The sequence below is a fragment of the Vipera ursinii genome (assembly GCF_947247035.1).
Source record: "Vipera ursinii genome assembly, chromosome: 3".
NCBI lineage: Eukaryota > Metazoa > Chordata > Lepidosauria > Squamata > Viperidae > Vipera > Vipera ursinii.
This window is the reverse complement of record NC_139516.1, coordinates 113,624,495-113,641,070: the sequence shown is the minus strand read 5'-3', so window position 1 is coordinate 113,641,070 and position 16,576 is coordinate 113,624,495. Positions and strand designations below refer to the sequence as shown.

The window sequence follows — 16,576 nt, the reverse complement described above, 5'->3', positions numbered from 1 at the left end:
GTGAGCACCTGTCCAGCCTAGATGAGTTCAAATCACCAGGACCAGATGGATTACACCCCAAGGTTCTGAAGGAACTGGCAGATGTGAACTATATCTTTTAAAGATCCTGCAGCACTGTACCAGAGGACTGGAAAAGAGCTGAAGTAGTTCCCATCTTCAAAAAAGGGGGGGAAAATGGATCCAGGAAACTACAGACCTATCAGTCTGACCTCAATACCTGGGAAATACCTTGGAAAAGATAATCAAGCAATGAATCAGCGAACACCTCGAGGCAAACTAAGTCACTACCAAAAGCCAACATGGGTTTGTCAAAAACAGATCATGCCAGACAAATCTTATTGCATTTTTTGACCAGGTGACAAAATTAGTGGACCAGAGGAATGTGTGGATATAATTTACTTGGACTTCAGCAAGGCATTTGATAAAGTAGACCACAACCTACTACTTGATAAGATAGAAAAATGTGGGTTAGACAGCATCACCACCAGATGGATTCATAGCTGGCTGACCAGCCATACTCAACATGTGGTCCTCAATGGAACTGATCTACATGGAGGGAAGTGTGTAGCAGGGTGCCCCAGGGCTCTGTTCTGGGCCCAGTGCTCTTCAACATCTTCATCAATGATTTGGATGAGGGGATAGATGGGGAAACTCATCAAATTTGCAGACGACACCAAGCTGGCAGGAATAGCCAACACTCCAGAAAACAGGCTTAAGATACAGAAGATCTTGACAGACTTGAACATTGGGTGCTATCTAACAAAATGAAATTCAAGGGTGAAAAAAGTAGGGTTCTACATTTAGGCAAGAAAAACCAAATGTACAGGTATAGTATAGGGGGTACCTTGCTCAATAGTAGCAACTGTGGGAGGGATCTCGGAGTTCTAGTGGACAATCACTTAGATATGAGCCAGCAGTGTGCTGCAGCTGCCACAAAAGCCAACACAGTGTTAGGCTGCATTAACAGAGGGATAGAATCAAAATCACGTGAAGTATTAATACCACTTTACAATGCCTTGGTAAGGCCACACTTGGAATACTGCATCCAGTTTTGGTCACCACGATGTAAAAAAGATGTTGAGACTCTAGAAAGAATACAGAGAAGAGCAGCAAAGATGATCAGGGGATTGGAGGCTAAAACATATGAGGAACAGTTGCTGGAGTTGGATATGTCTAGTCTAATGAAGAGAAGGACAAGGGGTGACATGATAGCAGTGTTCCAATATCTCAGAGGCTGCCACAAAGAAGAGAGAGTCAAGCTATTCTCCAAAGCACCTGAAGGCAGGACAAGAAGCAACAGATGGAAACTAACTGAAGAGAGAAGCAACCTAGATAGAACTAAGGAGAAATTTTCTGACAGTGAGAACAATTATTCAGTGGAACAACCTGCCTCCAGAAGCTGTGAATACTCCAACACTGGAAGTTTTTAAGAAGAGACTGGACAGCCATTTGTCTGAAATGGTATAGTGTTTCCTGCCTGAGCAGGGGGTTGGACTAGATGACCTCCAAGGTCCCTTCCAACTTTTTTATTGTTGTTGTTGTTGTTGTTTAGAGTAGAGTAGAGTAGAAGAGAAGAGTTCCAGTTTTGCACAGTAGCGCAGCAGCTGAGGGATCGCAGGACTCTGCTCCCTACGGCTGATTTCTGCCTGCCAGCAGACCCTAAATGGGCCTGAAGTTGCCCCGTAGGGACCACACAGAAGGGGGGAAGTCCCACTGATTGCGGAGAGATGACGGTCAATCTGATTGATTTGGGAAAAGCCCCTCCAGAAACCAGCAGGAGAAGAGGCTAGCTCACGTTCCGAGTCTAGCCCAAGCTACAAGCAACCGAAATCAAAAAGTACTACTTCAAGCTGACTGTAAACAATGTGTTTGGAACTGGGTAAGAACAATGATTTTCTATCTCCTATTTGGAAATTGATTTCCTGGGGGGGGGGAGAAGAAAAACCCCAAGAAGCAAAAAGCCTCTGAAAGTGAGAAGGAGGGGGACTTTTGCTCCACCCTCCTGCAGACGAAAGTGGTGAATTAAACCTTCCAGGGGGAATAAAAATATATTGAAATTAAAAGGCTATAAGACTTAATTTGGATAAGTTTGAAATTGGTGGAATCTGTTAAGATTTTCCTTTTATATCATGAAAATAGAAGTAAATAATTGTCTATTACTGAAAGAACTGGTGCGGACATCTAGTGAAGGATGAAAATATACAACAGCTGCTTTACTATAGAGACTGGCAAGGCCCAGGAAAAGATAAATTTGATTTTGGTGACTTTCAAAGTTTTAATAACAAAGAACAGTTGTGACAAAAGAAAAGAAAAGAGAACATCTTGGGCTTTCTACAAAGTGAGAATTATAAACTCTTAAAAAAAAGACCTTTCTGGATTACAAATACTAACTCAACTGTGACTCTAAAGCTGTCTGCAGAGAAAGAAAAACTTTGATTTTTGGCTATCATGGAAAACCAGAGATCTGCAGAAAGAATATACCAAGAAAAAACAAATACTTTCCAGAAGGAGATCTATATTATGTTGCAATTAATTCAAACAACAATAATCTCAAACCACGAGAAAATTAAACATAACCTTGAAAACATAAATGAACACATCTCCAATTTAACTTTGCAACATAAAAATTCTCAGAAAATAAAAAAAGCAGAAAAAACACTTAACTGACTACGAGACAGAGGAGAGAGATTTCAAGATGGAATTTAAAAATACAAGAAAATATGACTTAAACCAGATGGAAAAAAATTTACAAGAAAATATAGATATGGAAAAGACAAACTACACTTCAAGATTACAAAATAAGTTTGACTTTTTCCTTGTTATTAATGTCAAAACTTTTTTATTATCCTTGACTTCTGTTACAAGTCTTCGTTCATTCTGAGCCTTTGCTTTCCTGACTTCATCTTTGCTATGTTACTAGCTTTTTTGAATAGCTGACATTTTCCCTCAGCTTGGAGGGTTTCGATTTTTTCTAGCTCTTTTAAATCTGAAGTTGGTTAAACAGTTATACTTCCACAGATAATCGGGAATATTGCAGACATACTATACTGCTTTTACTTAGTATCATAAAATATAATTTCAAGGTAGTTTTCTCCTATTATAAACTAGGATTTAATTTTTTTCTAAAGGATTTTTTTGCAATTAAATTCTATGCTGTTAAGTTCATTTTCCTAGTCTGTTCATATTATTTTGATTAGTTATTTCCTCAATTCTGTATTAACAAAAATAATGAATAGTACAATGTCTAGGAGAGAACTCTGCAACTTCACAAACAACACAGTAGGTCTTGCTAAATGATGATTTGTTTAGCAACTGTTCGAAGTTATGATGGTGCTGAAAAAAAGTTACTTATGACCAGTCCTCACACTTACAACCATTGCAGCATCCATGCAGTCACATGCAACTGTTGCTGTGTCTGGCTTGCACTTATTTCCTAGGTTAGATGCTCTTGATAAGTAGTATATAGAATAGAGTAGAGTAGAGTAGAGTAGAGTAGAGTAGAGTAGAGTAGAGTAGAATAGAATAGAATAGAATAGAATAGAATAGAATAGAATAGAATAGAATAGAATAGAATAGAATAGAATAGAATAGAATAGAATCTGGAAGGAACCTTGGAGGTCTTCTAGTCCAGCCCCCTGCTCAAGCAGGAGAACCTATACCAGGGGTGTCAAACTCAATTTCATTGAGAGCCGCATCAGCATTGCGGTTGCCCTCAGGGGGCCGGATGGGTATGGCCAAGGTGGGCGTGGCCTACTGGATGAGCGCAGCTGGAGTGTGTATGGCCTACTGGGTGGGCATGGCCAGCTCTACATCGTTCCATCAAGGGTGCCTATGGGGGCCTGGGCAGGAGTGGGACAGATCTGAGGGTCTCTGGCAGAAGGAGGGTCTCTGGGCCAGGGCCAAGGCAGTGGGGGCTGTTCCCTCACTGTTTCCAGGATGGCTTCGTGGGCCGCATGAAACCACTTCATGGGCTGGATCCGGCCCCCGGGCCTTGTGTTTGACATGTCTGACCTATACCATCTCAAACAAGTGATTTCTCTCTCCTGGCTTAAGTTCTCTGAGGAAAGGGATATCTTTTAAAGAGTTATACAATTTTACAACTGCTTACTGTCATAAACAACTCAATCAGAAATTACCTGATGGTGTCTGCTTCATAACCTCCCATGCATCTGAATCCCAAGACATCAAGTCTAAATCAAAGTCAAGGTCACCAAGACTGCTTTCCTATAAATGATAATAAGCAAGGTTACGGGAGGACAGGCAACAAAAGAATAGTGGCTAGCTGCAAAAGAATTACAGCATTGCTTTGCTTTATCAAATACGTTCCTTGATAGGTTGAAAATAAAGGATAAAAATGCTAGGCTGCTATCAGAAAGTCAATTTTACTACCTTCTCACCTTTGTTTCTTGGCATTATAATTCTGAAACTATTTGCTTTATATATCAAACACAAACTTGTCATGCCTTCCAGGACACAGCCTAATAGCTGTTTACCAAGATAATATTTGACACTGTACTCTTTCATGGTAGTACGTATGTTCTCTTTTATTTTTCACCAGCATAAGGTATTACAAATGGGGAAATTTGGACCAGCAATACTGCACAATCCCCCATAAAAACACTGCTTTAATAATCCACATCACTGGTATTTATTATGTCATGGGTATATAAATATTTAAACAGACTCAGTAATTATTGAATACAAATTGCTTAAACTACAGAAATGTTTTATCATTTTACTCATTGTCCATTACATATCTGTTAGTACAAGTATAATTCACATATCAATGCTTTTCATACTATTCTTGTGATTGGGAAGATCATAAAAGCACCAAGGCTGATAAACTTCATTTATTTATTTATTTATTTATTTATTTATTTATTTATTTATTTATTTATTATTTTATTCCATTTATATCCCACCCTTCTCCGAAGACTCAGGGCGGCTTACAAGCTTAGCAGTAGCCTTCATTCTATGTATATGCCTGCTTATTAGGGCTTTCACACACACACACACCCCAAGCGGCATTATTACAAAGTCAGCTTAATTGCCCCCAACAATCTGGGTCCTCATTTTACCTACCTCGGAAGGATGGAAGGCTGAGTCAACCTTGAGCCTGGTGGGATGCGAACCTGCACTAATTGCAGGCAGCTGGTGTTACTTAAGGAGGCATTAGCCCACTGCTCCACCAAGGCTCTTAGCTCTTAGCTGATCTTTCTATCACGTACTTCTCTCCACCTATTAAATATGGCCATTTTCTGTTCTGCTTTTTCTGTAGTTGAACAAAATCCTAAATCCCATGACATAAAGTTCTTTGCAGCATTTTATTGGATTGAAAAGAATGAAAACCAGTATAAAGAAAAATTAAGGTTAAGAATGCTTTCCTCTTACTCACATAGGTTTCATTCTCTACATCTAGCTGAAGTTCATCTTCTCCTAAGAGATCCCCAATTTCACTGAAGAGAAGAGACTCTAGGATTTAAATAAGCACATAGGGTATATAAGTCACACAAAATAATTCAGGCCTTCCTCATTTCCCAAAAACAAGGAACAGACCATTCCACTGGGCAAATTCTGCAATGGTAACAAAACAAAGCAGCAGGACATAATTTTATTGTATGTCATTTCAAATTTTCATTCCACGATTCAGTGTTTAAAATATAAAATATAGAAATGCACACTTTTCAGGAAATGGACTATTTGCCAAGTTTATTTACATATTATATATATACTTCAGTCATCATTGGACTTTAGGTGGTTTGCTAAAATAATACACCTACATTTTAAAGCTTCAATAACAAAGTTGCAACAGTTAATGCCAATTAATAACAAAATATATAGAGATAAATATACACACATTTCTACACCCTACCCGTAGCCCAGCCCTCCAAAGGCTTCTAGAAAAAGCAAATTTACCAGCTTGCAGGCCATCCTCACCTCAGGAAGCATAAGAGGGAGTTGTCAGCAAAACATCCAATATTTGGTTCCCTCTTGATAGATGCGAACTCTTAATAGATACTCTCTAGCCATCTGGAGTAGATAGCTAGAGGCTATCTGAGAAAGATGATCAAGCACTGATACCAAGCTGATACCAAGCACTGAGGGCTTTCAAGGTAGCAACAACCATTATACTGAGCTGCACTCACAAACACACTGGCAACCAGCTACAACAATAGTGTGTCATTACAGTACCAAGACTGGTCAACAAGCATGCCTGGCTCTTGCATTCTGAACCAGCTGAAGTTTCCAGGTGGTCTTTAAGGACAGCATTAAGGAGATCAAATTACAGAAAACTAATTAGGAACATCCAGTTTCAGATAAGGTCACAAGTGGCATACCAGCCCCAGCTGGGTAATGGCCTTCCTGCTTACATGGTTTCCCAGAGCTATGAATGAAACTATGAACTCAAGAGGAGAACAACCCTTTCGAGAGTCAAAGATGGCATAATTCTGGAATCAGAATGTTCTTCAATTAAGAGTCACTCTGTCTTGAGTCAAGTCCCAGCCTGCCTTTCCCCATTCAGTTCCTGAAAGTGGGCAGGCCCTGGGACAGGACATCTACTGCATCTCTCACTGGGCTCAGTTTGCAGATTAGAAGGCATATCATCAGCATCCCAATGGATGGCCTCTTCTGGTTGTTTCATATTCAGTAGTGGTTAAAAGTTTCTGAACCCTTTTAGAACGTTCAGTATTTCTGCATAAATATGACCTAAAACATGATCTGTTTTCCACAAGTCCTAAAACTAAATAAACAGAACCCAGTTAAACCAATTAGTTAAAAAAAACATAGTTCATTTATTGAGGGAAATGATCCAAAGCTCTATATTTGTGTATGGCAAAAGTACATGAACTTTTCCTTTAGGAATTGATGTGCTCTCTTTGGGCCATAAATGCAACTAAACATTTTCAATAATGTTGATCAGTTCCACACATCAGCTTGGGGGAATTTTAGCCCATTCCTCCTTATAGAACAGTTTCAACTCAGGGATGTTGGTGGGCTTCTTTGCATGGACCGCTGTTTCAAGTCTTTCTATAACATTTTTATAGGATTAGGGTCTGGACATTGACTTGACCTATTTTTTGAGCACTACTCTCACTTGGCACTAGAGCAGGGGTAGACAACCTCGGCTCTTTTATGACTCATGGACTCCAACTCCCAGAATTCCTGAGTCAGCATAGCTGACTCAGGAATTCTGGAAGTTGGAGTCCATGAGTCATAAAAGAACCGAGGTTGCCTACCCCTGCACTAGAGGAACCAGCAGACTGTTCAGCCATGCTTCCTGCACAGAGCCAGTGCTGCAAAAGAGTCTTGCTATGTTTATGATCTGAAGCTGAGTGTCTCTCCAGTGGTTTTGTATCTTCCAGGAAGTAGCTGTGTTTTTGAAGGACCGGGAAAGAAGTAATGGAAAACAGAATGAGGTTTTTCATTTTGCTAAATGTAGGCTTTTAGGAGCTCCAACTGGGCCCAGCTGCTCTGTTCACTAGGCAAGATGGTCTAGGACAGGGGTGTCAAACTGCCAGCCCATGGGCCGGACGCGTCATCCGGAAGCCGCGCACATCCCATTGCTGGCAATGGCAAAACTCTCCCGTTACGTTGCGTGACGTCATGTGACATCGTAAGTTTGACATGTCTGGTCTAGGAGGTAGGACAAAACTACCTATCAGGGGAAAGGAGTCACTCAGCACTGTAGAGAACCCAGACCTACAAAAGATTCCTATATTAAAAATTACAAGGTTCTCCCTTCCTGTCTCCAGTGATGATATTTCTGCAAGTGTAAAATCTGCTTTCCTCTGCCTGCTAAAGACCTTCTTTGAAAAAGTTCAACACTTCTGCCCTTTCCCCAATTAGTAATCGATTAGGTCACATTCCTACATTCCATCTCTGCCTCTGGTGATAAAACTCTTTTCTTATTTACAACCACATTCCTGTCTCTGATTCACATGTGTATACAACAAAGACTTGTTTCATTTAAATTGCCCATGTCTCAAGATATATAGTTTTCTGTCTCCTGAAATTGTCTCTGTTTCAAGATTATGTCTTTCAAGTCATGTCTTCCTGTGATAACCTTTTGTCTTCCCTGTTAGCATTTGTATATCTCTGCCTCAAGTTATGTCTTCCTGCAATAATCCCTGTCAACATTTGTATAAGATAGCTATGCAATATTGTTTCCTGTAATGACCTTTGCTTTCTTCATTAGTAATTGTATACCATGAGCTATGTTCCCCTTTGACCTTCCATGAGTGTTTTTTCCCCCCTCCCAATTGAAACAGCCTAATAAAGAGAGAGTGTCCAGAGGTATTCGGGGGCATAACATCTTCCCCGAGCACTCTGTGCTCTCACCTTGAGCAAACTTGTGTTGGTGTCTCAGTCTTTCCTAGGATTCTGCTCTAAACTATCGCAGTTCCCAAGTATGACCGTTGGAATTTCCGGCATACTGGGTCGGTGGTAAAGGGCAAGATCCTTCCATATTCAAGGTGATCACCCTTGTGAGGGTCCCTCCAAATTCTCACCCCTGTCACGGGGCTCTAAGAGCTGAAGCCAGAACCCTGACCGGTCGCTCATCGCAACACAGCACAAATGGAATTACTCTTCTCTGATCTTTCTTTTGAATGATTAAAACTTGATCCATATGGATTAAGTTCAGTTTCTTAACTTTAACCAATTTAAAACCTGAACAACTATCTCATATAAAATTGAGAAATATTGAAAATTCACAAACCTTTAAGCACCACTGCTGATGTATGCAACAATGTTGCACTGTGAGCTAGATTACTTTTCAAGTACTGGTATTACATCAGCCCATGAGATGACACTGGCATATTTGTATATAATATTATATTAGAATTCCAACATGTTACTGCAACTTGCATGATAATTTTCATTTGGATACACCCACAGGCCTAAGTAAATAAACAACAGAAGCTCAAAGTCTAGGAATTCTTTTTTTGTTTCTCTGTTTCTCTGCTAACACATCAAAGTCAAAAACCATAACATATTGATGATAGCTAATCCTTAGCATCCTCACGAAATAAAACCTAGAGAAGGATCTGGTTCAAATATCATGGAATGTTTTATCACTTCCATCACTGACAGGAGTCACACAGAAGATACTTGGTGTGCACCATCACAGAAATTAAACAAAATTATTTGTAATTAAAGAAAATTATTAGATTTTTGCACAACCTATAAATGGAGTCATAAGCTACCTGTGGACAATTATAACAGGAGTGCAATACTGGAGGACAGTCAACATTTTTCTCTCATGCCATTTCCCCATCTTAAGCACCTTCTCCCCCCCCCAAAAGGGTAACAAGGCCATCAGCTTTAGAGGCAAGAATGTCATTTGGGCATTCCTGAGCAGCCCATTTCCATTAGCGTTGGCCATTATGAGTCCTTAGGGAGAATGGCGGTATACAAATCAAATAAATAAATAATAACCATAAAATTAGCATTTGGTGATGTAGGTATTGTATATATCCTCTCCCCACCCACAAATTTCTCTTTCTCCCTGTAACTGCATTTTTAAAGAAAATAAATCTGAGGGCAGAAATTGTCAAGGCTTTTAATGATTCTACAAACTGCTCCAGAAATTTTTCAAGTTGGAAAACAAAGTTACAAAACCATCAATCTAGTTAATAAATATATATATTTTTAGAAGTCCTTGCTCTTGCTCAATCAGGTTCCAACCTTATTTAATTGAAGTTTCACAAAGTGCTTATACAGAACCTTTTGTAAAAAAAAAAAAAAAAGGAAATCCATGAGCCTCTGCCACAAATTTCCTTGATGGCTTTTAACAAGGTTCTTCCTCTCCAGGAATAAACGACAACCCCTCAACATAGGAATACAAATAATTCCTGTCCTATAAGATTACAGCAACATAGGTCATAGGAAATACGAGGGGGAGACTCATAAGGGAAAGCTGGCGGCTGGACCCGTGGTGGGAAGATCCCTAGATCAACTTGGCCAAGTGCTTCCCTTAAACCAGGGGTAGGCAACCTCGGCTCTTTTAGGACTCATGGACTTCAACTCCCAGAATTCCTGAGCCAGCCAAGCTGGCTCAGGAATTCTGGGAGTTGAAGTCCATGAGTCCTAAAAGAGCCGAGGTTGCCTACCCCTGCCTTAAACGATTTAAGAAGGGAACAAAGCAGCCCGACATGGCAACTCTCACTAAATCTCTTCTACCCGAAGCAATTCCCCCACCACCACCACCCAATTACTGCCGGCGGTGACCAAGAACGGCTCTTCCCTCCCACGGCCGGGCCTTACCCCATTCGAGACTATGGTCTCCGGAGGGCCAGCCGGCGATCGACGCCGCCATCGCTGCCGCCATCTCTTGTCTTCCGGGATTGCACACCAAGCTCGTAAACTACGCAAACAAGGTACATTCATCCTACTCGCCACCCCCGCCCCTCGACTACAAAGGCCGCGAAGGGCCAAAAATCGTTGAAACAACGTTAAGCGTCTCCCTATTTTGCTCTCGCAATCCCTCTGCGGAGGTTAGCGACAGCGGTGAAGCTGGAAGACGTTTCTGTCAATAATGTTGTCTATGCAAGCTTTCCCCCCCCCCCTCCACACACACACACACACACACACACGCTTTTGAAAAAAGACAGGCTAGGAACTTTTTCAAAGAACTTCAATGCACAGCCTTGCAGATTTCCAAGCCCGACTGGGCTCCCTGCTTTAAAGTTTTGGTTTTGTTTTGTGCTTGAGTCAGTCTTGATTGTGGAGTCCTTGGTGCTCTCCGAGTTTGGTTGTTTGCTTGAAGACGTCGCGTTGTCCAACTACTAGTTAACGCGTAATGATCCCCTGCAGTTTTCTTGGCAAGATTTCAGAGGTGGTTTGCCATCGCTTTAGACACCTTTGTACAATCTTACTTAGGGGCTGCTACAGTTGGTTGTGGTGCCTGAGTGCTGTGTTCTTAGCCCCAAATCAAAAATTCTGGAAGCAGAAATGTGGTCTTGGCATTACATTTTTTTAAATAATATTTTATTGGTGGTCTCATTTTACAATTGAATATTTAAAAAGCAATGTGATGACTGGGTTGATCAATAGTTCAATAGCATACAGAAGTCTTTAGTATAAATCTCATGTTACAACATCAAATATTTCCTCTCTTTTTCCTTTAATATCTGCTATCTCATATTGGGCTGGTACAGTTCTTATTATTATTAACTAAGTAAAAACAACTGTTACAGTTATCAATAATTTTTAGCTTATACCTTAATTGCATTTACGCTTAGTCCTTGTATACAATCCATGCCCTGTTATTGCTTTTTTTCAGGCTTTAATTCCATTAATATTTAAATTAACATTATGATTTCCAAGTATTTTATATTTAGGTGACCAAAGTTTCCCTTATCTCAACTTCTCCCTTTTTCCCTTTTCATAACAAAGTCTAATATTCTAGTTACATAACTTATCCATTTGATTATATTCTTGCTCTGTTTTCTAAACGTTATCTCTTTTCCACCATGTTAAACCATCTAATTAATAATACAGTATCCCCTCTATAAGTCAAAACCATTATATGTGTTGTCTGGGTTAACCCACCTAATGAGAAGGAAGGACTCACTGGAGAAGAGCCTAATGCTGGGGAAGATCGAGGGCAATAGAAGAAGGGGACGACAGAGAATGAGGTGGCTGGATGGTGTCACTGAAGCAGTAGGCGTGAGCTTAAATGGACTCCAGAAGATGGTAGAGGACAGGAAGGCCTAGAGGAATGTTGTCCATAGGGTCGCGACTTCGCAGCTAACAACAACAACAACTGGGTTAACCAATAGTTCATCTTAATTGTGTTTGCACTTAATATCCTTATATAAACAATGTCCTATTATTGCTTTTTTCCCCCTCAAACTTTAATTTCCTATCAATATTCAAGGAAATACTATTATTTATGATTTCCAAATGTTTTTTGTTTAGGTGACCAAAAGTTTCCCTTATCTCGACTTCTCCCTTTTTCCCTTTTCATACTGAAGTCTAATAGTCTAGTTACACATCTTACCTATTCCATTATAATGTTACTTTATTTTCTAAAAGTTATCTATTTTCCACCATATTCAACCATCTAATTAGCAATATAATATCCTCTCTAATAAATCAAAGCCATTATTTTCTTCAGCCTTACTCTGGCTTTCTTCCTTTGCCAGCTAACCTTCCGTGTCAATGCCTTTGAATCATCAAATAGTTCTCCCTCTATTTTTATATGTATTATCTGGAATAAGAAAGACCATTTGGTTGAAGTTTTTTTAGAAGAACGAGCCCATTGGTGTTCATTAAATCACCTCACCTTTACTCCAATTTCCCATAATTGTCCTGATAGGTTTATCTTCCATTCAGTCGGTTCTTCTTCCTTTTCCATTTTCAATGTTGACATTCCCTTTTCTGATTTTTCAGTTGGCTGGGTCTGTTGGTCAATTGGGTCCTCTGTCTTAGTGTTTAGTTGTTCCAATTTTCCTTTTGTTTTCTGCACTGTTAGTTCTTTGCTTGTAGTCAAGATCTGAGTTTGTATAATTAAGCCAGCACCTTGTTCCTTTGTGTTGCTTCTTATTTTGTCACAAACTGAAAGGATGCTTTTGTGTATTGATTTCAACATGGAAAGGATTTTTTCCTGATCTTCATCCATATTCTCTTGCTAGTATGTTATGTTGAAGACTTTAGAATCAAACATTAAAAATAATTTTTGTCTTTTGTAGCTGGGTATGGGACATCTATTTCACATTTTATAGGTGGTCTTTATAGTAGAAATTGTTTGTCAAGCAAGAGTTTATAATCCAGGGTGTTTCATCATCTCGTGTAATGCCATATGCTTCTCATGTAGGGAAAAAAGAAAGCAATTCCCCAAGTATAGCTCTGAAAGTCAGTAAAAGTTTACATTCATAGTTCAAGCGGGCCAGATATGCCACCCAGAAATCCCTTCTTTGCAGCTGGGTTTTTCGAAAGTGGTAACTGTCAAGGTCAAACAGATTTTATCTGAAGTCTGGGCTTCAAGCCAAGTCTCTTTTAGGCAATAACAAATTGTAATACCATAATTCGCCACAAGATGTCACCAACACTGATTAAAACTTTTTAAATCCAAAACTTATGTGGTGGTTTTTCAAATCTTATTTTTTTAAAAAATAAAAAAGTCTCCAATAAGAAAAAGGAACACTTTAGTCTCCAAGTTTCAAAAGAATATACATCCAATTAGATTAAAATTATTGATATAGTTGCTCTGTTTCCTCTAGGTAGTTAGTCGCCGCTTTTGTTAGAGGGTGGGGTAAAAAAATCCCTTCTCTCTCCCCACAGGGGGAAAAATGCTTTGGGCATTTTTTACAGGAAAGAAAACTCAGAATCTTGAAGAGAGAGTCAGGTTTCACCCAGTTTCACCCGCATTGCTTGAAAGTTGCTTGCTGGTACCATATTGGTATGGCCGGTCATTCCCCTGCTGGTTTGGAGGGCTTCCCTAGATCAAATGGAAGGGCTGCCACCCTCCCACAATCAAACAGGGGTCCCTTCCTTGCTCATCACCTCTACGGGGCAACTTTCAACCCTTCCCAGCATCCCCCAGTGGAACAAATTCAGACACAAAAGACGGTGCCCATCTTCCTGTGTCCACGGCGCCACGATGCCAAGCCGGAAGTCATCTTGGCATTAGATTTAACTGGATCAGAAATTATGCAGGTGAAGTGGCCTGATCTTTCACACTTCTAACATATAATGGGTTGTGGTAACGCACCCCCAAATAGTTTTTACTAGCCCCCCCCCCAAATTACAAGAATAAGATGTCAGAACCCATTCTTTTCCTGTGGGAGGATCTATTTCAATTCTCTCCATTTCTTTCTGCGGGTTTTACCATTCCCCTGAGAGGGAGGGGGGAAGGCTCTGTGGTATGTTTTCTGCTTTGCTACAATGTATACTTTCTGCTATTTGTTCATACTTACTCTTTGAACTATCCCTTGTTGTCAACCAGGGGTGAGAAAGTAATGTCCCTCTGGCCATCTGGCTTATATCTTGCTGCAGAAGGGAAGGTGCGAAGACCCAACATCTTCACAAGCATGGGAGCAGACCCCGTTATCAGCTCTGTTCCCACAGCAGACTTAACCCCTAGGGATTGGCTCATTTAAACCAACCGGATAAACTATTGGGGTGGGGTTTGCTTAGGACTGTTTTAACCTATTGATCTGAGCGGGAAACCCTCAGATCCTGCCTTCTATGCCTGCTATCAGCTTCTCTTAATAAAAGTTCCTTTTGGAATGAAACTGTTCCAAGAGTCCTGCTTTCTTGGGATGAGGTTTTGAAGTGAGCCCTGACAGCTCAGGAAAAGAAATACAGAAATGATGTTTCACTCATGAAGCCCCTGGCTATTGCAAAAAGCAGAAACATTAAATCAGACCTGTTGATTCACCAAGAGAGCTCAATGGAGGTAATAGACTAAAAGATAAGGGGTTAAAATTAATTACATTTATTTGACAGGATTAAAACCCAAGGAAGTCAGTATTTTAGACCCATTGATAGCCTTTGCAAAACAGGCTAAACAAATCTAATAAAAGCACACAAAGCAAGCCTCCAAATTACGAAATGTTATAAAACTATAAAAATCCTTGTATTCATGAAATCAATTTGTCAGCTGTCCCAGAATTGCATGCTGTTGCTGGTTCTCATCATCGATAAATGGGAACCTTCTTTCAGAAGCAGACTCCATTTTATTCCCAGTTTGGAACTGGACCTGATTTTTTTTCAACAGGGTCAACGATGAAGAAAACTGATACAAAATCAATACAGGGAAAATAGTGCTAAGGGAAAATGTGTTGGGTACTGTGTGAATGAAGTCAAGGTCAGTTCCTGCTGGAAAACATTATTATTATTTCGTAATTCAGTCCACAGAGAAAAAAGAGAAAGTTATGGAGAAAAAGCACACTCAGGTGTAAAATCTGTAGGGAAAAGAGTCCCTAAAGGTGAGGAACAATGATAACTGGCCTGGGGCCAGAGTACATGATTTGAAGAACCTGCTGGCCTAAGGGGAAATCACTGCTTTGAGGTAGTCTTAGTTAAACTCTCTATATTAATTATTTGCTCTGTGTTATGGATTTGCTTACTTTAGATATGCAACCTTTAAAAAAACAAAAGACAATGTATTGATACAGTATGGAAAGAAAATATGGTTTGCAAAGATATAAAAACAGTGATATGATGTTAGTATAAACTGTATCTAGAGTTCTTTTTCTGTGTTGCCTCCAAATTCTTTTTCCCCCTTTTTTATGCACTTTGTGTAACATTGCTCAATTCAAAGAGTATAGTGTGATGAATATAAATATATGCAAAAAGACTCATTGTCCTTTTAATTGCGAGTGTCCTGTTCTCATCTGCTGGAGCATGAATTGGCTTGACAATATTAGACATATAAGAAAGGCTGAGAAAAATAATGAAAATCAAGGAAAGTCTAGGCAAGGATTTGCTGGAAATAAAATGCACAGAGATGTCGTTCAAGCCAAAAGAAACACATATGAATGATAAAATCAGTTATACCATTTGAGAGAAATTCTTCAGAAGGCTAGATGTCCCTTATAGGATCTAAATTGGTTAAGATTAAGAATAAAAGACAGTTCTGAAATATGAATACAGATTCCATCCAAACAATTTTATAGTCTTAACTATCTCTCTAAAAAGGGACACGGTGGCTCAATGGGTTAGGACGCTGAGCTTGTCGATCAGATGGTCGGCAGTTTGGTGGGTCAAATCCTGAGTGCCGCATTACAGAGTGAGCGCCTGTTACTCGTCCCAGCTTCTGCCAACCTACCAGTTCGAAAGCACATAAAAATGCAAGTAGAAAAATAGGGAACACTACGGTGGGAAGGTAACAGCGTTCCGTGCGCCTTTGGCGTCTAGTCATGCCAGCCACATGACCACGGAGACATCCTCGGACAAACGCTGGCTCTTTGGCTTTGAAACAGAGATGAGCACCGGCCTCTAGAGTTGGAAACGACTAGCACACATGTGCGGGGGAACCTTTACCTTTACCTATCTCTCTAAAAAGTGACAAGAACTAAATAATTGTCCAGAGATCTTTTGCAACATTGTGGAAAGCTTTGATGATCGGAGCAGGATCTATACTGGAGCCTCTTCTGTGGGGGCATCTCCACTTTTGTGGGGTTTTGTTAAAAACACAGTTGCTACTCAGTAGGCAAAATAGCACAATACAAATATTGGTAATATTTTAATCACCTAAAACATTACAATTTCCTACTGCAGCCGTTTTAGTTGTTTTAAACAAAAATAAGTAAATCACTGTCTTTATATCACAATCATATAATTTATAATATTGCCCCCCAAACCACCCTATTTTCTTCCTAGTTACAAAAAATATAGCTTTTGTGAAACAATAACATTAATTTGAAAATAATGAATTTTATTAATTTACAATCCTCCCATTATCATGATAATATACCTTCCATCACTATGAGATAGATTAGGCTGAAATTTGACAATATCAAATGAATTTTGTGAGGATTTCAATGTTACTACTTTAGCATGCTAGGAAAGTTGCCTTTTCTAGTTGTAAATACTAGTAGACAATGAAAAAAGCAATGAAATGTAG

General features: G+C 39.7%; 1 protein-coding gene across 1 annotated transcript in view; it reads right to left on the bottom strand.

Moving 5' to 3' along the window:
* Positions 1-10,393, bottom strand: part of ATF6 (activating transcription factor 6) — a 91,929-nt gene extending 81,536 nt beyond the window's left edge. Inside the window, exons 1-3 of the mRNA XM_083359462.1 lie at positions 10,267-10,393; positions 5,396-5,472; positions 4,137-4,224 (exon numbers count right to left, since the gene is read on the bottom strand). Coding sequence (XP_083215588.1) covers positions 4,137-4,224; positions 5,396-5,472; positions 10,267-10,330 — 229 coding nt within the window. The 5' untranslated portion in view covers positions 10,331-10,393. The remainder of the gene's footprint in view (positions 1-4,136; positions 4,225-5,395; positions 5,473-10,266) is intronic.
* Positions 10,394-16,576: the final 6,183 nt, after the last annotated feature.